This window comes from Temnothorax longispinosus, chromosome 5 (assembly GCF_030848805.1).
Source record: "Temnothorax longispinosus isolate EJ_2023e chromosome 5, Tlon_JGU_v1, whole genome shotgun sequence".
In the NCBI taxonomy this organism is placed as follows: Eukaryota; Metazoa; Arthropoda; class Insecta; order Hymenoptera; family Formicidae; genus Temnothorax; species Temnothorax longispinosus.
The window spans coordinates 21,296,020-21,321,499 of NC_092362.1; the positions used below are offsets into that span (position 1 = coordinate 21,296,020).

The window sequence follows — 25,480 nt, forward strand, 5'->3', positions numbered from 1 at the left end:
CCTCTCTCAGGTTTCTCTCTGCTTCTACTTACATCACACATCACACACCTTCGAAGACGGCCTGACGCACGACAAGACGCCCGACATCGCGTCAGCCTATTCCGCTCACGTGTCACACGTTAAATTGCGGTGCCCATCCTACATGCAGTGTTGCTCGCCCTATCCGTAAAACGCTATGAAAATCTGGACGTCAGAGCATACCTTCGAGTGAGTATGAAACGTGCATTTAAACGGATACTCGTTATCTATTGTGCTCCGCTACTTGACGTAATTGCCTTCGTACAATTCGTCAGACATCCCGAATGTTGGAGTTTGTCTCGTCTAAGGACCGTAATGCAGTTACGCTGTGTGCCCTTGTTACATAACCTCGTTGTACTTGTTCCATCTCTAAAAACGGACAGTTTCCTATTGATAGTTGAACGAGTAATGCAATGTGGGTTATGTCCAAGTTGCAAAACTCTCAAAGTACTCATTTATCCTTTTGAATTGATTTCCAAAAATCTACGGAACATTTTGTATTTTACAAGCGTGAAAGGGAAAGGGTTAAAACAGGGTCCATCTATTTCTATTTCATCTAGCTTGACTTAACCTAATTTTCGTAAATGAAATTTTCTCTTTTCGTTTCCTCCTCGAGGATAATTTCATTGACTGAATAATTTTTAAGAATTGCATTGATTCTTCATTGAACGATAACAGGGGCAATAAATTTATTTGCAGTCATCCTTGGGAGACGGTAGCGCAGGCTGCATGGAGAAAGTATCCGAATCCTATGGTGCCTTCGGTTATTGGAGCGGACGTCATCGACAGAGAAGTAGTCAACGGTGTTCTCCACACACACAGACTCGTCGTTTCTACCCAATGGGGCTTTCCTAAATGGACGCAAGCGGTAAGCCTTCTAACTTTCCCACGTGCTACCACATTGGCGCGCGTTCGATATCGCTTCAGCATACCTAGCTCTAACCTTACCTCTGACTCTAACCTCTGATCGGTATATCAGAATTGTAAATGTGCCAATTTTTTGATACCTTGCAAATAATACTTGAATAAATTATACAGTAAGATTATTTTTTTTATATACAATTTTTATATATAACATATATATATATGATATTTATGTAATAAAATATAGAAAATATAGAATGTATCTTTAAATATTAGATATAATAAAAAACATTTTTTATATGAAATTATAAGAAATATTTTTGTTGTATAATATTTGAAGATCCATTTTTCGATACCATTGTAATATTCTAAACTAGTTAATTAGTTACTATAACCAGTAGCTAATTATTTCGATACATTCCAAATTAGTATTATCGACCGTGACAACGCTGACGCGAACATGATGTCACCAGTTGTTATACGTTATACGTAGCTATCACGTGTCTTTTATGAAACACTATCTATTCTTATCGACATTGATATATGATATATGTAGCTCTAGTCTTGTGCATAGTTTTTAAGGATATCACTTGAATGAGTTTGCGTCACGGCCAGAGTATGGTCTTCTATATAGGCACCGAAGACTAATATAGAATGTTAGAATGTAGAATATGCTATAGTATCTGGTAAAGCGATTATCGTACAAGATTATGTCTTTTAAATCCCGACCTAGATTCTTTAATTTGAAGATTAGATAGTTTCGACTTCAGAAAACACGATTATATCTCGAGCGAATGATCGAGAGGCTACTATTTTCTTACAATTAGTAACTCATTTAGAAGTACCTTAAATATTTATAATAATTATATGTACCAATAAAAACGGATCGAATTTCTAATGGGCTTAATCGCGAGCTCGGGACCTTAATAAGTCTTAATTTATATTTTACATGCCTTATCGATGTAGACATATTTAAAACTTGAAATCAGCAAATACTATTAAGAATAATTTTTGTATCGTAATTTGTTTCGTAATTCGTTTAGTAATTACTCGGACTTAACCACGCTAATTGACAGTTAACAAGAGAAATTATACTACTTGGTAGACTTTTCCTGTTTATGACGGAAAAGTACTCTATGTACCAGCCGCATAATGCTATTGTAAAGAACATTCCATCGTGTTCTACAGTACGTAATCACGCGGGTATCATCAACCTGCCGCAAGGTCGTCGTTCAATCGGTTCAATTTCAATCGACTTTACTGGTTGAGACGCGTAGACCGGACTGATGGTAACTCTGCGCGAACTTATCGACAGCTTTTTCCAGTTAATGTAAATTGTAAAGTGTAAAAATAAACTTTAGCTTTCGCTGTTCTTTTATAATATATCAAACATATACATATACATATGAGTTTTGTTTTTATTAATTCTTATTCTTCTTTGATCAGACTGCACCATGACTCTACTTTTTCTCAAGTATTTATAAGATTGAATGAAAATTAATGAAAACGTATGTATGGGTCTGCATGATATGTATATGTGATTGCTCGGGTGAGTTCGCTAAGTTACAATGATTGCAGATCAGTCATTTCTGTGGAACTTATCTACAGCTTGGTTCATTGATTTTTTTCGGCGCACTCTCGCGGCGGATGGATAAAACCATTTCATTTACGTACGAATTTATCGGAATGACCTTCTCGGAGACCTTCGCGACTCGGGTCGTCCGCCAGTAACTCTTGAATAAGTTATCGTCTCGCTCCGATTACCCAAAGACCTTTACAATTTATTTTTCAAACTTCTTCGCGCGCGAAGTTACGTTACTATTGCTACATACTTGATAAAGAAGAAACATAACTTAAAATAGATATTTATAAACTTCACCAATTGGTCTTTTGTACAAATATGTTCAATTGTCAAATCAATATATTTTTTAACATATATATATATATATATATACATATGACATATTACTTCTTAATTTTTAATTCTCTTATTTGAATAGCTGCAGAATAAATTTCTTAGGATGCGTTCCCCTTAACGCTCGCAACGCTCGTGAAATCATTTCATCCTCGTGGTTTGTCAAATGTTAAACAAGGACAAAATGATGCTCGCAAGCGTTGTGAGCGTTAAGTGGAACGCACCTTTATAGAAAACATTAATTTTGAAATTATTTCTGCGCGTTTTCTTGAATTGAAATAAGCTTCAGACAGTGCGATATTTAATATTAATATCTTGTATATTTTTAGAATGTCTAGCATTAGCTTTAATTTCAATTTGGAACAGCACATTTATATCTTGAAATTTCTTGATAATTTAGTGAGAAAGTGAACTTCGGACGCAGCAGCAGATGTTACGACATGATTACGCAACCAGCATGCTAGTTGACGCTTGACTTCTCGGTGAAATCTTGCGTGAAGAGCAGTATTTTAAGAGTTAAGAGCAGAAGTGTAAATGTTTAGAAATTTATAGGGTAAACTTGGGTAAGATGGCCAACCCATGTTCATTCAATGTTTCATGGCGAGCTAGATTGAGAGAACATGCGGGTTGGCCATCTTTCCTCTATATGGCCATCTCAACCGAATTTACCTTAACGAGTTTTACTTTCCTTCAAATTATGTAACTTGGCCTCAGGTTAATTCTTACTTGGCGCGAGACCACTACCGTGTCTCTTGATTATAGTAATGTACCGAATGTACTCGATAAAATAATTTTTTTTACAGCTTTTAGACATAATTTTTTGGAAAACAAATTCCTATTATCTTACTTTTTCTTTTATATATCTATTAATAGGATAAATGTATTAATGTTGCATAATAATTTTTTAGAGAAACGATATCGATTACATTTACAGATTTCTTATTTCTGTTATTCGTAAGAAAAAAATTGAGTAATATTGCACTTGGTGCGTAACTTTATCGGTTGGCGCAGCTTTTTCACGGTTGTTCGCACAGTAAAATTGACGTTGCGCTGATCTCCGACGGGCGACAAGAAATCAATCCATGAAGCAACCTAACAGAATCATTCACCTCTTTCTGGTATCGCCCGTGGCGTGTCGATAAAAACCTCGCGCCATTCACCCTAGTCTAGCAATCTCCGCCGGCGCGTCGCGGCGACCCGGAAATTCGAAACTTTCAACAAACGTGCGCAAAAAGAAGGTGCCGGAGACCCAGGGAATTGCAAAACAACATCCGCACTGGCATCAACTTTCATAATGAGCACGCTCAATGTTACGCCGTTTGGCAATCGTCCAGCTAGACGCGCGCCCGCCTTCTGTGGAATACTCCTCAGGCAGCTCCCTCGGATTCCCAATCCTTCGCTATCCCACAGTGCCTTCGCCGGAATACTGGAGATTCCGGGGCGTCGAATCCCTTTCGGCCCGGCGAATCGCTTCCTCTCGTCAGATTTTCTATAAGCTCGGCCATTTCGCCGGGCCGTTTCGTTGTGCAACCGTTCGTTTAAATGGCTCGACTCATGTATCGTACGCAAGATGTTTGAGAAACGATAGAGATAAAGAAATCGTCCAGTGGATGACCGACGATAAGAATTTGCACGAGAGATTTATTTTACGAAGAGATCTAAAAGTCTATCGTTTAAACTATCGAAATGATTGATGAAATCGATGACGGACTTCATCTTTATATACTCTTTTTATCTTAACGTTATTCTCTATAAATAGTATGTGTCTGTTAAATAATTAGATCGCAAAAACGATAACAAGAATCAGTAGGAAAAAGCTGTCGACTTTTTGAACAATATAAAAAAGCTAATACATTTTAAATTTAAAAAATTAGAAAAAGAGCACTCTCTCTCTAGCACACCAATATTCCGAGCAAGATGTTTAAAAGTTTAATGTAGCACAAATATTTATGTATCGAACAAATGGGATCGAATATATAGGTTGTATTTTGTCGGATATTTCGTATATAATAACTGCATAGGAATCTTTAGTATTTAGACACGCTTGAAATTATATTTAACGATTAAAAAAGTGCGAAGGACCATTTCGGACCGCGGACACTTTCATCGACACCATTTTCAACGTTACGCCCCCCGATGCTGCACCCACCATCGCGCTATCCGAGTAATTAGCGGATGCACTCGACAACGCGCTCCGGAAAAAAAAGTACGCGAGAAAAGTTCACTTATCGCGCTCGTTCGCGCGAAACGCTCGAATTGGCGGCAGAGGGTTCGTATAAGCAGGCCGGTTTATTCGAGCGACTAATTAGAATATGCATAATTAATCGGCGAGGAACAATAATTAAAGTGTACTTAGCGTGCTAGTTTAATTAGCGCCTTTCTAATTACCTAATTACTCATGCTAATTTGTTATTAATATCGCGCCGCCACGGAAACTTACGGCGTTCCATTTTCTTCTCGGTCAAAACAAGCGATTCACACAGTTTAGATTGTCAGTATGTTTACGCTTTCGAATACATATTTCTCGCCGCTGATCATTTCTAATGATTGCCGGTAGATGCACAAGAGTGGCTGGCGATGCGTTAAACTGTGCTGCCCAACGTGCGTAAAAAAAATTTCGATACGAGATAAAATTGGGTTGATCGATCGTTTGTCACTAGGATGACTCTTATTTTTATTTGACAACATTTTATGATTAATCCCTTTCGGCTCAGTGTCTTTCCATGAAAAAGTGTCAGTTATGATTGATGATTTTTTATAGGCTTGCAGCTTTATCGAGATCGAGAACTTAGATATGTTTTTTTACAGCGATTAAATAAACGGTATCATAAATTTAGGGTATTTGTTATGCTTCTCGTGTAGCTGTGAGAGCAGAATAATGCAACCGTTCGCTATAGGTGGTTGAATTAATTACCGCGCACGCCTTCTGACGTAGAATCAATTAATAATCGCTTATCGCTTTCTATAGAGTCCAACGCTATTCGTGTAAATGTTGCTTTGTTTGTTTAATTTGCCTTGTGTACGTATAACATGCTGATACGAGTACATAGTGTGTTTCCATAAAGGTCCCTTGTTAGACTTTCTGATATTGAGCGTGAACGCTACTGTAATATCTGAAAATGATATCTTATTAATGCATATCTGTAATGTATCAATAACAGCCAGCGAAATAATTAAATAATTATGATTTATACATTATAATGAGGGATGTTTGCACTTGATAGATTATTGGATTATGTAGTCTGACACGTTATTGAAAACAATGCTATATGCAAAATTGTCATACATTAATTCTAAGCTAATATTATTTAATCTATCTATATTACAGCGTGCTAAATAATTCGACGAATTACCACAATTTTATCGCATTTCTTTTTTCGCTCCGCTGAGCACGCCATGAAAAGTCGTGAAATCGAGCCGAAGTAGCAGCTCTCGAAGACTGAAACATGCCATTGAAGTTTAGAAGGCTTTATCGTTGAATTCAGCGCGGAAAGTTTGAAACCGGAAGTGCTTGTCTATAGCACTTCCGAGATTTTTATCGGTGGCCGAATCGGTTTTTAGCAGTTTGCCAGCCAATTCTCGCCGGAACTACATTTAAATGATTCGGATTTCTTTTTACTCACGGACAAGACTTTTACGTTGCTGCCGAAGCTTATTATGCGATCGCACGTTTTCTTTTTTATTTTTGCAGTTAATCGGCTACGCGAACTTGTGTTACGCCAGCGAGCGCAGCGAGGTCGATCCTGTGAATAGACAAATGATCCTCAGGACGCATAATGTAAGTATCTGTTCTTTGTTTGAAAATGGGCTGAGAAACCGTTGTGCTTTCCCTTCCCGTGGTATACAAGCGTGATGCATCGTGCAATTTACGATACATTTATTTGCATCACGAAATAGCTGCAGTAGCTGTATATTATCCGAAATAAATATCGCCGATATGTTATGGCGTTTTATTTGTCATTTTAAAACGTTTCTCAGCGTATATAATTGATGTGAAAATAGTTTTCGACATTTTATATTTTAATAATTTTATGTTAGAAAAACGGTTCCTAAACTGAAAAATTTCTTTCGCGTAAACTATTGATGTCTCTCACGAAAAGCACGGCATTGTGTGATGTGAGACCATTTCCACGCTGACCGCAAAAACGATATCTCTAAACGTAATCCAATACCTCCGATCATATTTCCGGTATGTGTAGACTAGCACGGTTCCGAAATATCCATCAGTAGTGTGCGTACCTCGCTTAATTAGAATTGTATAAATCTGCTGCTCACACGGTTTTGATTGAATTTTTTAATGAAGACAGAACTTTTATGGTTCCCTCCCTTACAGATCTATTCGTAATTATATATTTAATATGAATATGTCGCGACGTTTGGATTCAATTGCGATCCTAAATTAAATGCGGAACAGCATTATATGCTGAAACTATACTTTTGGCAGCATTGGTGTTTGATTTCATAATCTGATTCAGGCTGTTGTATTATTACATACGAGAAACATGTGCGAAAAAGTATTGAGAACCTGATAGATACAAGAATCTTGTATTATAAATGCATAATTATTGTTGCTGGAATTGAATATTATTGATTATTTTTATTTTCAATATTTTTCTAGTTTTTAATTTAAATTTCGAGATTAGCGAGCGTAAGTGACAACATTAAGCAATTTTACCGTAGATGCGCGTACCATCAGAAATAATATTCATCTCGTACTCGGCGGTCGGTTATCAACGGAAGCGTTGTATCGAAACGCATCGGCGATCGCATCGCGCACGGTTCCTCGTTTCTGCGATAACGAAGTGAGCATTTTTGAGCGATTTTTCGACCATAACGAAATTGCGAATGCGTCGCGGTCTCTGTTGCGAAATGGCACTTTAATAGAGTGTCGCCGGAAAGAAAGAGAGAATGCCGAGCGGCCGCTCCATTAGCGCGTAATAAAAGCGTTCTTCCCGCAACGTTGTTTCTCTTTACATATTTCGCTAGTGAAATGATGCAAATGTTATGAATAAATGGACTTCGTTGTATAATAGTTTAAAGTTATTGCGCCGATTTATTGTTTTCACGTCTATTGAGTCGTTATTTGAATTTACCGTACGACTTTTATGATATATATTATGTCACTCATGTATATTGACGGTAAAATTGTATTTTCCAGCTTTTTCTCTAAATTTTAAAAAGGAAAACTTGCTGGAAATTATGTATGAGATATTTTAGACTAACGTTCTTTTAGGTAGTTAACCTAATTAAACAAAAATTTGGACATTGTATTAATATAATAGAAAACGTAATAATATATATTATATATATTATTAACGTAATAATATATAATATATTGTATATATATATATATATATATATATATATATATATATATATATAATTGTGTTTTTCGTTGTTAATACAATTTTTGTTTAATACGGTTAACTACCAACCTAAAAGAACGTTCTGTGATCTATTTTATTAATATACATACATAATATAAAATATATTCGAATAAAATAGATCATATCAGGGCGACTTTCCTCATTACTCTTTCTTTTCTTCGTATCGTGTAGATAGTTAAAAGTTGGTAGAGGCGAATTGTTATTCTCGGCTCGCTTTGTAACGGGCAAGTTTGTCAAATTGCGTTAAAGTCTTTCATGTCGCGTTCGTGACTGGAAAAGTCATTTGAAAATTTAATATTTTTCAATACTCTCTCGTGTAGTATGCGGATTATAATAAAAAAGTTGGCGACTTTCACGCGGTTCGTACATGCAACACGTTTTGTCAGATGAAAGTGCGTCGACGCAAAATCGCCGGATTTTTTCCGAGCCGCTATCAGAAAACGATTTTCGAGCCCCGATTTACATAACATCCGTTCCAAGGAGTATGCATAGTAAAGACCCTCAGGAAAAGTATCTAGCTGCAAGCTCGAAGAGATCGACGCGTCTGAAAGCGTGAGAGGGGGGCGAGGGCGAACGTGTCGAAGGGGGGGGGGACGGGGAGCTGATGCACGCCACCACCGCATCCAGAAGGTTGGATATGATAGGTTATTGATGCGCGCATTACCGGGGGGTTGCATAGCTCGGAGAGCTTCTCGGCGCGGGGTATATCAGGTGGGGTGTCAGGGAAACGGTGGGATATGGCAAGCCGAGGAGGATAAAGGAGAGGGGGCGCGGCATTGGTCGCGGCTCTCCCGTTCGCGTCGAAGATCATCCCCTCTCGCTTCGTTGACGGAAAAGAGACCACCAAGAGAAACGCGGGGTGGTAGATGCATTACTGGTATGATGAACGATCCGCAGGTGGCTTAAAGCAAAAGGAGGAGAAACCTCGCTCCTTTCCACGTCTACGGAGGAGCTGTTACGTCGACCTTTTCTATCCATCGAGATTCCGTATGTATCCACGCGAGTACATTATGTGCCGACGATCGTACTCACACGCTCCGATTCTGGCTAATTCGTACGGAGAGGAGGATGCTTTTACAAGTAGGGGTAATCGGTGCTGAGCGATGTACTCGCGCGGATAGCTGATGGGATAACTGAATGGGATGATCGAGCGATAGTAAATCGTCTTGCGAAGGTCGATGTAGCAATTCCATTAGCTACGCGTGATATTTTAACGGCAATTCATTGTTCATAATGTTTATCGACACTCTACTGACGAAGGAGTGCAATGAATTATAAGTTTATATTCAGTCGTACATACACAGAGAAATGGAAGAGAAATGGATAACGATCATTTACGTAAAGTGGCTAAATAGATTCGCCATTTTTTGATATTTATGTAGCGAAGTGGAACGGCGGACCGCGTTATTTCTCTACACACATCGGGATGTAAAGGGTGATACATTAAATCGCATAAAAGCAGCAAACAGAGTGTACCGCTATTGTGCCGCATGCAAGCCGATATACGGCAGGCAAAGACAAATCGCGGAGCATCTGAAGTATTAATGCGGAAAGCCGTATACAACGCGGGATGCAGTCGCGCATGATCGATTCCGTTTCGAATCCGTAGGTGAATACCGCAGACATCGTGCCACCGCAATAAATTCGCCTTTATCCGCTCATCGATCGTTTTACGGGTGCAATCTTGCCACCTTTATTCACGTCGATGCGTCACGTATAATATACGCACGGCTATCCCACGGGTTTGCGGGGCGTAAGACGGCAAAATACGTTATCGTGCACACATTATGCCAAGTATCCAACAACTGCGAAACGTGGGGAAGGAAGGTGATTTAAGGAAAATTCCGGCGCGCATGTCGCGTCACCGGGGAAATGCTGCGAGCGGTATGCAGTTGATGCCCTCGAATGAGACCGTCTCTCACACTACGTTTCGACTCCATCTTCCTCGCGGGCGAGTCATCTTTCTTATTCGTGCTATCCTCTTCAACGAGGAACGTCTCCGCAATTAAGTCTGTGGCCGAATTCCTCGGAATGTAGTGTTCATTTCTCCAAGCATGTCTCCAGGATTTCTGTTGTGTGCAACACAGCGCGCGTGCTTTGAGGAGTTAAATTCACGTTAAAATAAACATTACTACAACTTTCCTGGGGAACGTCAGTTGCATCTCAGTACAAGATACACGTATCATGGGATATTTACATTGTGCGATATCGTATTACAAATTTATCACACTAGAACACCACAGGCGTGCGCGTGGTACACGCCATTTATTTCCTGTCACCGTATATTTTTCTATAGATTACAGCTTGAAACATGATTTTAAATTTATTTATTTATGTGTGTATGCATGTGCACGCGTTCACACACATACCGTACCAAAATTAATAACATTTTTTATTCAAAAAATTTTTAATTTAAATAAAATTTTATAAATATAGAATTTCTGTATGAATATATTAATAATTACTAATCATAAAACATTATATTTATATTGGAAATTGTAATTACGTATATTTATTATTAATACATTGTGTTAAATAAGAAGCGATTTTTCCAATTAACCGATTAATGGAAAATAACTTGGAGATATTTATTTTGATAATAAATTTAATTAAATATTAATTAAATGATATTTACTTGATTTTGACAAACATGAACCAGAATAACAACATGAGAATCATAACATTCATGTTATTCATATGGTTAGTTATTCTCTCTATCACGCTTTTTTAAGACGTTTTACGATCTCTTACGGTCATATCTTAAACAATCTAGCGATTGTTGATCATGATAATCTACAAGGATGTATTTGTCACATTAGAGACGAACTCAAATTGGAATCGAATAATCCTCTCGGGACGAGTTTACGGGATGTGTTTCCTAACGCGTATGAACGCGTGTCATGTAGACAGGAGTGCACGCATGTTACACGCACGTTATATGTCGTGCGAGGAGATCGCGAGAGATGATGTGCGATTTGATATGAGCCGACGAGGCCAGTTGAAGTACAACTAGTCCCGATCGAATCCTTTCTCTGCCGGGGAGGAGGGATATATCTTTTAGCAATTCAACCCCCTTACCAGATAGCTAGCGTTGCGCATATCTGACGCATACGTTGCTCTGTGATACGCCGTTGTGTCGTTGATCCTAAGTACACGCGCGGTACATGTGCATCGTGTTACAGGACCGAACATAATGGGATACCTGGATATCGTCCGCGAGGATTATACTCGATACACGCGAATATTAAGACGATCTCGATCACGTCCCGGAATAATTGAGTGGCTGCGCGCACGCACGGGGAAGGATTTGACGGATTTCCGCGTCGATTTCCGCAAGTCGCCATTATCTCTAGGAGATTACGTCCGCAATTGGTTATTAATTCGCGTAAATAAATCGCACATGGTTGTTGAGATGGTCACGAATCTATCTCTTTTTATCTTACAAGGGACACGTTATAACTACTCGAAACCGATTTGATTCAAATATCTCCTTCAAATATGTTGTTAAAAGGAAATCTTGAGATTTAAGAGGTGAAATAACCTCTCAAAGGTAACGCTTATATTTGATTTTAAGTACTTATCGTCGAAACGATAAATAAAAAAAAAATATTTTAGCTAAAACTTTGTTTTTTATGGTTCTTTATAACTTACCGTTTCAACGATAATTGCTTAGAATTAAATGTAAGCGTTAATTACTTTTGAGGGATTGTTTCATTTCTTAAATCTTAAAACGGGCACATATAAAAAAATACGTGTCTCTTAGATTTTTGTGTTTAACAATATAATTATGTTTAACAACATATTAACACAAGGAGAATCAAATCGATTCCGGATAGTTGTGACAGGTCCCTTGTTAGGGATAATTGAATTGGGGCACCGAGTTCAATGGATTTCCGTAACAATCGTCGATGTTTCTCCTGAAATTACTCATGCGACTTGCTATTATTTAATATACAATAATAACCGGTAGCACAAATTGGCGTTTGATGGTGTTAGTAAATAAATGAGCTTAGAATTTGTTTCTTTTTCTTTATGCAATTTTTTAAATAGTTATTATTTAGCTTCTTATGAAGTTATTGCATGTTGTGGAGGAGCAAATCTTGTTAGGCTAAACTGATTGATATATCGAGCCAATTGCGTAAGAAATTCAATTAAGTGAAATTTGTAATTCTTCTACATTAATGCCTAAGTTGATACCTATAGACAAACATTATTGCAAAAGTTAAGTAAACGGTAAAAAAAATCGCGATATTATTAACTGTTTTATTATTGTAACTGAGTTTATCAAAGTCATCGTTTTCGCGGTTCGATTACGGTACAGTGCCGTGTGATGAAATCGCGATGATACACTGTTACGAGAACATCGAAAAAAAAACACATTTTTTTTAGTGAGTTACACCGTACTAACGATAGTTACGAGCAAGATGTTTTACGCGCCGGTCCGCTTAAACTTCACGCTAATGAAAATACCGCGCTGTCCAGTTATCGCAAAATATTGCACTGCTATAAAATTGAATATTGTTAATTTTCAGCAATACGGGGTCTCTCTCGGTGCCTCGCGGGAATTCGCGGGTGTCATTGTTTCGTAGTGAATATTAGCGACGGCGTAAAAACAATGAAATATTTTCCCGTTGCTACCGGCCGGATATTATCAGATTATAGAACGAACAGGCGGACGCTGGAAGCCGACTGCGTGTAGCACATGTCCGCTTGCACAACGTTAATCGCGGATACGCGCGTGTTTAAACCCATTCATCCTTTTCTCGCACGGCTCGCGCAGATGGGGCATCTTGAATCGCCACGCGGCTTAACATATCGTGCTTAACATACGAAGACAGTAATACCGGCAAACGTTAGTAATATTGTATCCTAAGCTCATTACATGTAAGAAGCTGCTAATGTAATCAAATTATAATTGATCTAATCAGATATAATATTAGTTTGTCACGAATGTAGTGTGGATATAGTGCACCAGTATTCGTTGCATCAAAGTACAGACCGTCGTGATTGCAGTTCGCGTGTAAAAGTAAACAGTGCAACTGTTAGTGTCTAATAATACGGCGAAGACAAGTTGTATCCCAGCGTACATCAATTAGGTCCTGCGGAACAAAGACAAACGAGCCAGAAGCGGATTGTGGGAAAGGGTTGCGCATTTCGGCGGCCCGTCCGCGAGACGACAGCTCGTATTGGACAATGGGTTAAAGGGGATCAGCGACTGTACAAGACCGGCGAGCTCATTCCACGATGCAAAGTGTAGTTATCATTTTTCATTAAACCACCCACCCGCCCGTCCGCCGACTCCATATTTCAATCGATTTGAAAAGTGCTGGCGCTGCCCGCTTCGCATCCATATAAATACCCTCCGGATATGTGTACGTGACCGCGAGAGGCGTGCGAGACACGTGGTGGCCTCCCCCGTGCGGCGCTATGGCGCGCGTTGAGCCGCGTGCAATTTGTTGTTTTTATGATTTAGAGGACCGCACGTACAATAATTCAGTCGCCCGGGCGCGTCTAGCGGCACCCTCTCTCGCCTGCTATCCTCTGTCGCCCCTTTTCGCCCCCGTCGCACTCGCCGCGTCGGTCGGAGGGTCCTCCATCAACCAAACCCGCGGGGAGTCCGCGAGCACGAGGCCGGGGATACATAGCCGATATGCACGTGTCCGTTATTAATTCTCGTCCTCGATGGCGAGCGGTCGAGCATCCCCTTCGCCACCATCGCGTTAACCCTTCTCCCTTCGTTCATCTCGTCCCGTCTCAGTGTTTTCGCGCTCGCGCACGGAAATTCGTGCGGCGATGAAGGCGGCGCGGGCGGAGGGATCGTTAGCGGGGAATACACACGAGTCGTTGCCGCTAAAATATCGTTCCGGTTTCCTTCGTGCTCGGCAACGTATTGCGATCCCTGCTTACACGCAGACGTGCTTGATTGATTTACTGAGTCTCTGTTTTTGCGGGATTCCCGGAAAGCTCGCTTCGCGACTGGCGGGGAACCGATGCGTATTAACCCTTCGGTGATGCGCGTTTAAATCATCTGGATTCGATGGGCCCCAATTTTCTTCCGAATCGCCAGGACGACACCGCGGGATTTTATAAGCGCGTCGCTTTGGAGTGATGGATGGCCGACCGCGTTTGTCTCGCGGATTTGTATGCATTTAATCATTTGCTCGGTTAATTTTATTTGGAGGTTTTAGAGCGATACTCTCGGTAAAATGTTACTGGAACGTTAGATGCAAAAAGCTCTTAATCGCATTAAAACGAGTCTTTCCTTGCGCAATTATAATAGAATCATCTTATTAGAAAATACAATAAGCGAATATAGTCTGTATTCGTTAGCTTGAGGGTGAGAGCAAGGTTGCTAGAAGTTTTCGGTTGTACGCGATCTAATACCAATTTGTCAGCAACGCCGAAATCTGCTGAAATCGGCGATTACCGCGCGCAGGGGAAACGTCCGAACTGCATAGGGGGGGGGGGGTCGATCCGGGGTTTGTGTGTGCCGTCCAGCAGATTTAGGCTTCCGGCCGCGAAACCCTCTCGAAGCATCGGATGGGTGTTTGCGAATTGCGAGCACACCGAGGTCCGAACAATGCAGTCTGTGCAGCCAAATCCGCAAAGTCCTCTCAATTATGCGGCGATGCTAATTACTCGCGAGTGCATGCTGAAGGAGAGCTTCCACTTCACCGCTCGGCTCTCCCTACTCTCTACAGTCTTCCATTCTCTGTTGCTAATACCAAAGGGTGAAACGGAATCATGAGTATTTGATCGGGAAGTAGAGGGGGACGCATGCTATGCCTACCAACGATCAGGGGGAACCTCTCTTTCGACGAGATTTTAATTAGGAAAGTTCAAGTCAACATTTCTACGCTTACCGCGAAAAAATGGATATGTGCATTATGCATACATTAATGAATTTTTGTGATATAAAAGATTAGTTTATTCCTCTATATTACATATATTATTTTATATACATTATTAAAAATGACAACAATATATTCTTGAATGCGTAAGATGTACAGAGTGGATATTGCAATGTATTTTAATACCATATATTTTTAAAGAGAAAATCGAATCTCTACTCATTTTACGATTATTCCTGTTCTCGTTCCTGCATCGTTATATAATTCAGTTTATGAAAGAAAGGTATTGTGTATTACATACTGTATGAAGTGCTCACTTTGCTAGTGCTGCCGCAAATCGATACGATGCTTTCGAGGTAGTTATTCAGAAATTGTCCGAGATATCTCGTCTATCGGCTGATGCGTCATCGGGCGCGGCCGCGTTGCAACGCCCGCCGGTAAATGGAAAGCAAACGAGGGGTTTTGGCACAGAGAGGCCGAGCGATTGGCAAACATCGGTTTCGACGCGCGACTGACGAGAAAAATTTTCAATTAGCCGATGCACCCGCGGCATCGCGTAACGTCGTTCGCGTCCGCCGCCAGCACGACAATGCACCACCGTTCTTCGCGGTCGCGCCGAAAAAAAGAGACCGAAATTAATTACTTTCGGCGTCAACGACAGATTCGCAGCTGACGGGACGATCGATCGTTCGCTTGATACGATTAAATCCCGTTCATTCTACGCCCCCCTTTGTGCGGCAGCGTTATAACGCTTCTCTCTTCGCTCATGCACTCAGTTTACGGCCCTAAGGCGTTGATAGCACTCGACGATGAGAGAAACTGTGCCGTGTTTGTTGTTCGAAGAACGCTGCGCGAACTGTGAGTAAACTACGTCGAATATTCACCGCGGAAAAAGAATTTATATTACCATTGAGAAACACGGTTGTTTCGTGGAGGTTCGCCAGGAATTAAACGCGATTGTCGGATTTCACGTGCGCGGAGTAGCACGACCGTTATTAGCATCTGACACAGGAATTTTTACGAAAAATGATAATCCTCGTAAAATAAAAAAAATATGCGATGAATCAGAATCGGTGAACAGAACATATTTGCAATGTATTTCAATCATCCGTTACTTTATTATCCGTTTATATTTGTGAAAAAATCTCGCAGCTATAGCATGTAAATGCGCGCTTAAAGGCTTACAATTTTCAATCCGCTGCAAAAAACTATTTACATACGTCACTCGCTGGGACATTTCGAAAATCAAAAGCTAAAGCGATTTCTGTTTCGTGCAGTTAGTTACCATTCGGATGAAAGAGGCTGGATTGGAACGGGAGCCGAAGAAAAGAGAGAAGCGACTGCTCTTTGATATAATACCGGATTGTCGTAATTCTACCTGGTATTAAGCGAAGCGTTTTTCTCGCCGCGGTTAAAAAATTCGCTTCAACAAGAGTGCGATTACATCCCGTCACAGACATGACAATGGAATCTCTCGTCTCGTCAATTACACCTCTTTCCATTTATCTTTTTCTCGCCGTTGAAACACTCATCCTTCTTTCGTGCACAAATCCTCTGTGCGGCGGTAAGCTATTGGATATTATCAGACAGTTTCCAAAAAGCAAGGCCGATACCTCCGCAGCTTTAGATGCTGGAAGGAGCATTTCGAGTAACAGACGTATTGTTTTCGAGAGTAACAAGGGTATTGTTTTCGCGGGAGCGATGATTAATTATGTGACTTTCGAGGAATACAGTTTCATTTAAATTATTGAAATAATTATATTGAAATATAGCGAAATATTTAAATTGGATGGTTATTAGTGGAGAAATAATAGAACGTGCCCGCGAATGTAATGTCCTTTTCGCGAGAGAAAATTAAGTACAAAGCACAATACTGGAACAACAATACTAGAGTATTTCGTATTGGCGAACTTGCGCCGTTGTGGCGCGGTGCAACGAGAGCTGCAATAATAGTATCTTATTTAGATAACCAGTTATGTACTTTAGTAACAGCTCTTCAATTGCTACGAGCCTCGCCTTTCTTCGTGTTCCATGACCTGTATTACGTGGCACACTCAAAGTATATTCGGAAACTCTTGAGAGGTACATTACTAAATAGCGAAATTTAATATCCTTTTCATTTTTCTGCGCTGGTTACTGCGCTGGTTACTTTTGCAGTCTTATCTTTGTGTATTTTAATGTTCCTCCGTGTAATCTTTCGTATCGCAAGATCGCAATAATATGGCAAGATCGTTACGAATATTACGATACGCGATATGAAACTCAGGATTACACCGACATTCAGGATCGACTCCTGTCGTTGATATAATTCCGCGAATTTCACAGTGATGTAGCACATGAACGGTGGCGAACACACGCAACGTCTATGCTATATATAGCGAACGGAAATTTCATTTCTCTCGGATTTAATCGACGTCTTTGTCCCTGACTTGCCGAGCGTGAACCCCGTGAAACGCAGCAGCTCGCGGGCGTAATGTTAATTTTTCCTTTCTTCCTTCATGTCCGTGGGTCACGGCGCTTTGGAAACCGTCGTGCCGCGAAGCGAAGTTGGACGGCGGAGTCGACCGCGGTGTAACACAGTCGGCTTCACTGATTGCCAATATGGCGAAGTCCATAGAGTACAACACCGCGTCATTCTATATCTGGGGATAGTCGCGGACCCACAATGTGCCGCGGGCGTTAATTTCCTCGTGAAATGTATTGCGCCCGTGCGATTCAATTGTTCCACCCCACGGCGCGCTATGCCACGGATGGTGCTCGTCCGAAGCTCGTAATGACGTGCATCTCCGCCGACCCTGCTGTCCGCGTGTCGTGAGACCGCGCGCAGAGGTGAATGTTGAGGCCCTAAAGAATTTTAGAGCAACGTGTACTCATTTTGCTCTACGGAAAAATTATAATAATTTTTTTTTACGTATCTTAATTAAGGATTTTGACTACGTCAATTTAATGCATAACGTACATATTTATTTTCCCATGATAGGTAGAAGAGTGTTGATTCAAACTTTGTTAATTAAAACTACATCGAAGGAGAGATTATCTAAATTTTATTTGCGCAACTTGCTCGTGCATGTTTCACCTTCCGCGTGGCCGCGTCAAGATGTGACTTTATAGGGGCCGGATTGTCGTAGCGTGAAAAATGGTAAACAATCAACGCCGCGGCTGCGATTTTCGAATTGAATATCGCCTAAAGATACGCCAGCACTATAATAGATACGAGAGATCGAAACCGAGGTCGAATTTCTCCACCGCAAATTTACAGCGGTGAAAGCTATACGATACCAACAGCAAATACGTTTCAGCTAGTACAAATTCTATGACAGCGACACAGATTAAACTTTAGGCCTCGGGCTAACTGGCTCGAGGCGCCCAGTTGCCGCGCTAGTTTCCAGCCCTCTCGCGCTACCACCCACCCTTCGCCATCGTTCGCGCAAGCAGCGCGCGCGGGTGATTGTTTCTCTCGCGCCAGGAAACAAATCCGCGCGCGATGACAACGCGACGCACGCAGCACTCTAACGGGCGCTTCGTCGTACCGACACGGTATATACCGCGCTGGCAACAAAAGCACGCCGCACATTGCCCCGCAGAGTGCTGTTTGCCGCTTTCGCGTCGCATGTTTACGCACTAGCGCACTGTAATGAATTTCAGATGGTCTTCCAACGCTACTCTCCGGTTTTGTTACACTCCACGCTCCTCCGCGTATTCGATTAGTCGCGGCATATACATTGGTTCCGCATAACTGCATGTTCGGTTTCTAACGCGTATTACGCGCTATGGCGTATTGTGAGATCGCACTCTGTATATCGCGATCATTTGGGGTTGCATTATCGGCGCGAGCCTTTCGTGAACTCGGTAGTATTCGCTGCAGCATGATATTGCGGAACGTTGCACGAATATTGCCTTCGAATCGCGCGGTATAAATACACACTCGAATTTCCGATGTTCGTGCATATAAGCAAGATAACCATATAATATTTATAACAGAAAGAGGGCTATACATTTGAGAAAATTAAAAAATAATTTTATCGGCACGGCCCTGTCAACTAAATTATGTATTATAATGAACATCGAAAAATCAATTTCGGCAATTCGCTTCAAATAAATGTCGCATACGGGTTATTTGAGAAGAGAGGTTTAATCATTCTAAAAATAGCCCAGAAATTCACGTCGAATAATGTAGCCGATGTAAAAGGGGGGAAAAATATAGCGTAATGGAAGACACGGAAGTGGAAGCGCTGAATACGCTTTTTTCTGCGTGACACTCATTTGCTTGTTTGGTGGCATTGATTATTCAAGGTTGTCTACGTTACTTTTCGTGGTAACATTCCATCTCGATAATTCCGACTACCCATCTACCCCGAGGGTTGCTAACCCCGCGAGTTGAACACAATGATCGATATGAGCGACCGAAATTCATGATACCGATATATGGCGGCGTGAATGTGGTAGGCAATGTATATCTCTTACAGAGTGACAGATTTAAAATAATGCAAGTCACGCGTCTTATTAAAGTAAGAAAATCTATACAGCTATACTACCTCTCAATGATACACGTAATAATCCGATGCGAATCAGCTGTATGTTTCTTTAACAAATAAAAATGAGGGAATTCATATGTATTTACTTGACCAATACGCGTAAGAATGTTTCATGGTATTCGCGTTAATCAGATCAATTATTCTTGATTTTTGCAGTTAACCTTCGGTAACTATATCGCTGTAGACGAAGCTGTCAGATATACGCCCCATCCAGATGATCCCACCAAGACATTACTCACGCAGGAAGCGGTGGTCACTGTACGGGGAGTACCACTGACCAACTATATGGAGGACCTCTTAGCTTCAAAAATCTCCTTCAATGCGTGCAAAGTAAGTGATCTCCTCTTGTTTAGATATCTCGCTTATTACATACATATGCGCAATCTTTTAAAAATTTGACAAAATCGAATGTTGTTATATAAATTATTTTTATACAATTCCGACCACACGAATTCCGACGTGTCTTATGTTCAAGAAACGAAACGTTTTTTACGATCGAATAAAAAAGCCCGGAAGATGCACAAACTCTCTCTTGAGAGATGCAAATTTCTGTCCTGCTATTGTCACTTTTTTCAATTCAGAATAGTATCGAAGATTTGTCATAAAAAATGTTTCATAAGACGGTGATGCATTTGCACGTTTTATAAAAGTTTACGAACGACATCGACTGCAATAACATTTTCGCGAACGTAATCTTTTTTTTCCGTTTAAGGGCCGACAAGGGTTGCAATGGGTGATCAACAAGCTCGAATCCGAGATGAAGGAGTTTGCCTGAAAGGCCCGGCCGCCGTCGCGAAACTTCTAAACTGCCGCTATCAGCACAACACGAGCGCCGGCGTCGATAGGGAGCGGCAACTTCTAGATCGAACGATTACGCGGATCAGAAGAACATTAACGTCCCGGGCTTCGTCAGAAACGAGCAGATGATTCGCCGCGGGCCATGTAGATCGCCTAATTGAATTTTGCGAAACTTGTTACTAACCGGTTTGCAGGAACGAAAACGTTCCCTTTGAAGGGCGATTGCCTCCGCAACCGTACACTTGGGTCCAGACCTGCAAGGATCTGTCGAACGGACGGGCGAGACTGATATAGAAATATGAAAATATGTAGGTTTAATTTAAAACGAAGAAGTACAACGGTTGACACAGCGATTGGATGGCAATAATTCCTAATGCTTCAACCCGTACTCACATATGTTTGTCGACACAGTGCCGACTCGCGATGTGAGTATGTATCATGAACTTCACTTAGCCAATTTAAATACGTGGGCTTTCACCACAGTTTAGAGAATTAAAAAAAATACATATGTTCCGTCGAACGGATGTCAATATTACATGCAATTTATATTTAATTTATTCGTACAAAAAAATCTTTTAATTTTTTTGAGTATTAGACATAATTTCTTTAAAATATCCACAAATTGTTTTTCGTTTACTCCATTCCCACACGCTCCACCTTCTACTATTTATTTATTATATGCCTTTATATTTATTATCGCAAATTATTTTTGCTCGGTGGTGTAAGTTGCACGTCCTACAAAACCTACTACAAGCTCAACACACGAACGGTCCCATTGACTGGCCGAAGACGAACAATGTAGACACAGACCTCCGCGAAACTATGTTTCTCCGGAACTATGTTTGCCGGACTCTCATTCCTTCTCAGCGAGAAGCCAAAGCTCTTTGATCGCGGCGAGGAGGCAACTTACATCGCGTTCCGAAATCACTGCGCGATCCCTTTGACGCGTATCCGCATCCGAGAATTGTACCGTTGTCGCGACTAATTAATTTCGTGGTGTTTCCCCTTTGTCGACGCTTTGTCGACGTATCGAAAATTTACAAGCTATGCCGATTTTTCTCATGTTAACTTTCACGATCATTTTTCGTGTCTTTTTTCGTGTTTTCCGGATGTTTTCGGTCGATGTGATCCGTCGATCTAAATTCACCGATTGTTTTTAAATTCCAATCGAGACATGAAAGTGCTTCTTTTACGGCTTTTGTTGGCCATAAAAGAAACACTGAACGAAAGTGGTATTTTTTGTATCAAAAAGTCGAGCGAAAAGGCAGGAAAAGGGGATGAATTCACGTATGGACCACGGCCTTTACACGGGCGGGCCGGGATGCTTTAATTTAGGGAAGTCGACATGCACGTCGAGCGCGCGGACGTTGATTTACCCACGAGTTCAGCGGTTCGATAGGAAAACCGAGCAGACATCAAGCAGCGGTGCGTGGGACGCGTACAAAGGATACTAGCTCACCGCTTTGTGATCGAAAGCTGTCAATATTTGTCTGCGTCGGGTAACAGAGAGACCAGCAATGAACCGTAACGTCATCAATTATCTCTTACATACCACCACCAAACGAGTCGCGCGTCAAATTTGTCCGTCCTACTTTAGCCTCCTCGCCTCTGATCGTGTTCACTCGCGGCCCTGGTAGCTCGATCGGTCGAAGGATGAAAATCGTCCCTCGCGCGACAGCCGAAAGCAATAATGACTCGGTCGAAACTTCAATTCGCTCGGTCAGAGATTGTCGGGAATGTCGAGTCCGATCCTCCAATGGCGAATCGATTTCTCGCGCGTATATTGTGTGCTACACACGTGGAAGTACTCTACGGCTCGGCGCAAGTGCCCTCGAAAGGTAGTTAGGACGGGCGAACGCCCGGAGTAGAGAGAGAGTGACATTGAGATATTTTGCGGATAGTATAATTGCGAGCATTGGATCACCTTGACCGACGTGTCAAGGTCCTCCACGTGGTACTGTGGAAAAGGTATTAAATCAGGGGTTCGTCCAATGGCGGTCCTATCTAAATATTTTAGCTTCTCTGTAGCTTCAGATTGCATTGTGATTTCGATTGCTTGTCTGATATTATTAACGGCAAATTTCCACAAATTAAGACGGAATAAGATCGAGAAGAAAATGCATTCTCTCCGTTTCATATGTTTTACAAATTTGATTCGAATTTTCTATCTCATCGGCGATTCTGGGTGGGACAGTGACATCGAACGTGCGCAACCTGGTTACATACGCGTATTACATATTTACCTCGGTATCGCGGATAAAGCCCGCACGTCTCGCCTTATCCATATTTAGATTACAATGCTTTACATTAGAGACGATACGGGCGAAGTGGCAATACTCGGTAGGGGCAGAAGTCGCTTCCGTGCGCGGTTTTCGGAAAATCGGAAAGCGTCTCGGATGCTTGCCTCGGATTCTCGTGACTCCGCAATGAGACTGCAACGGCGCGTAGAGCATCTCGGGCGGTCCCGAGTGCCGTCGCTCTCGTTCCTTCGACCTTCGGGCGTATGTATTCGAGCTCGTAAAAAGGATTCGCCTTTCAGTCGAATCCCATCCCCGTCCCCTTCGATTCCGTCGCTCCCGGGAGAGGATGAGATTCGAAGAATCGTCGAACGGTCTCATGGTTTACACATCGTGACGGTGCGCTCTCGTCAAAACCCGTAAAAGCTCTCGGGGACGATCGACTCTCTGAGAGCTAGCGAGCGGTCAAGGAGATACTCCTCACCGTTACCGATTCACGACCTCGTGAAAAGCTATCCGCCGCAGTCTCAGCGCTCGTCTTATTTTCCTCGCTTTGCTCCGCCGCGCCGCGCACTTCGGCACCGATGGCCGCAAAAGCGCGGCGTCGATTTTGTTCCAAATAATAAATTCGATCGGCCCGCAAGAGTCCATACACCATCGACCCGGGTCGGTCAAGTACGCTCTGAAAAGTTCTAACGACTGGCTTTTTTTATTTCCATCTGATGTTTTTAAGAGTTCCGAAGACTTTACTTCCGTGTGCCTCGACCGTTTCCGTTTGTAGAATTAGGGTCGACAGAGGGAAAAAGTTTATCCCCCCCGTGTAGCCAATAACATGCGTTTTGATATTTAATTCGAAAAGTTCCTTGCAGCGGAGAGATTGCATTTTACTAGTGGAAAATCTTGGAAATATGTCAAAATGCATTTGTTATCAAAATTTCGGTTTTTTTAAACATGCAATCGTCATATTTTTGGGACAACTTGAAAAAGGTTATAATTTTGACGTAGAAAGTTTTCCTTTTTTTACGGATTATCTTCCCGCAATGCCTGTCAAGCTCTTATTTTACTTGCATCAGTAGATAAAGAGAATTGGCCGCAAACCGGCAGCCGATGTTCACAAACTCAGTGTATTTCTAAACCAACTTCGTCAATACATCCCGTTTTATCCTTTCTGAGAAAGAACTTTTAATGAGTTCGCGTACACTGTTTAAAGATTTAAAGTTTTGCGAGCTTCAAAGAGATCGTGCCATGCTTCTCTAAAGTATTACAGGCAAGGCGGAACATTATTATGACGTACAGAACGTCTGCGATATTACATCGTAAAAATTGCCTCTGTATATTAGTTCCTCGCTGCCTGTTTCCTATCAAAAACTCAAAGAGAAATGCATACTGCGAACGGGAGAAGAGAAAAGGAAGCCCCTTGGAATATCTAACAAGATTATACACGAATCTTTTTAATATCAAGAAATAATTTCAGTTAGACTTCATTCCGACATTTATGCCTTTGCAGTAAAAGCTTAAGCCTGCCACAAGGTTTAAAAAAAAAACGTACGCAATAATCGAGCGAACTTTAGGTGCCAGTAAAATCACTCTGTGAAACACGATGCAACTGTTTAAAATTGTATTCCCTATTTTACGTTCCGAGCGTTCAAGTCCTCTCGCTGTAAAACTGCAAAGATAACGGTGTCGCGATCACAAATAATTGCTAAACGTGACGGGCATCGGCGAACAGCGGCCACGAAGAACGATCGAGTGATCTTTAATTTAAGTAGTATATGTATTTCCCGGGCACAACGCGGTAGATAGTTTCGACAAAGTTGATCGCACGAAATTGGCTTGACGTTACATCGCGTCGCGGCTAGGCGAGCACGCATATAGGTATATTCACTGTAAAGCAGATACATATGTAGGTAATAACGGGAGACGCTGAGCCTGTCGTGGACGACGCGGCGCATACACTTGCTCTATTAGCATACAATTATCTTTATGCCTCTTTTATGATTCATATTTAATGCCGGTTTCGCCGTCGCCACCACCATCACCACCCGCGTCGAAACCGGCTCGAAGTTGGCAAACTTTTACGATCGTACTTGTTTCGAAACTTAACGTACCCCGTGCTTGCCTGTTATCGGGCCTACCACAATTCGCTTGCACCCTTGTTAAACGTGCCCCGGAAAGTACTTCCTAGAAGAACACGCGCTGCACGAAAATTTATCGCCACACGTGCGAACAGTCGACAAATGCGATACGCGTCGATTATGTTTGCTTTGTCGCGTTAACGTGACGAGCCTCGTGATTAAAGGAGCAGCGACGATAAAAGGCTATTGTATCGACGACTTTTTATAATACTGTAAAATATGACGTGAAATATAATGTAAAATATGAAAATAATTTTCAATAAAATATTTTGCTGTGTTTTCTACACACGGTGATATTTTTTTCTTTCTCGCCCTTCTTTTTACTATTAGTAAGTAATTTTAGTAGTGTGACACGAATGGGACGGTATTCAATATTTCAAAATATTTCAATTTTCGAATCTTGACGTACATTTATGCGATTCACGTTAGAACGTATGATGTGTTGCATGACTTCTCTTTCAAAAGGGCGAAAGGGAAGGATCGAAACAATAAAATACAATAACGAAAAGGCACAAAGCTATACGTATTCTGGATAGTGCTGTATTGTATCGACTGTTTCGCGTGGTCTATATGGTTACGATCGTACTACCAATGACCTGCCATTGTCATCGGCTACGGTTACCCATTAATTTAATTACTACGCAACCATTCGCGCATGCAGACCCATTTCCGTTTTTTATTTCGAGTCATTTGAGTTTTACTTTGAAACGGCGGATCGAATTTGCAAAACATACACGCGC

At 41.4% G+C, this 25,480-nt stretch overlaps 1 protein-coding gene across 2 annotated transcripts; it reads left to right on the forward strand.

The window, feature by feature from the left end:
* The first annotated feature begins 10 nt into the window (after window positions 1-10).
* On the forward strand, window positions 11-25,026 carry Slmo (PRELI domain containing slowmo). 2 transcript variants are annotated; one of them, XM_071777928.1, is made up of 5 exons: window positions 15-207; window positions 718-886; window positions 6,489-6,575; window positions 19,727-19,900; window positions 20,283-25,026. In XM_071777928.1, the coding sequence occupies exons 1-5, from the start codon at window positions 176-178 to the stop codon at window positions 20,343-20,345; spliced, it is 525 nt and encodes a 174-aa protein (XP_071634029.1). In that variant the 5' UTR covers window positions 15-175; the 3' UTR covers window positions 20,346-25,026. The 2 variants fall into 2 exon arrangements, with proteins under 2 accessions (XP_071634030.1, XP_071634029.1); XM_071777929.1 differs by lacking the exon at window positions 6,489-6,575 and having other exon boundaries at window positions 11-207.
* The last annotated feature ends 454 nt before the right edge of the window (window positions 25,027-25,480 follow it).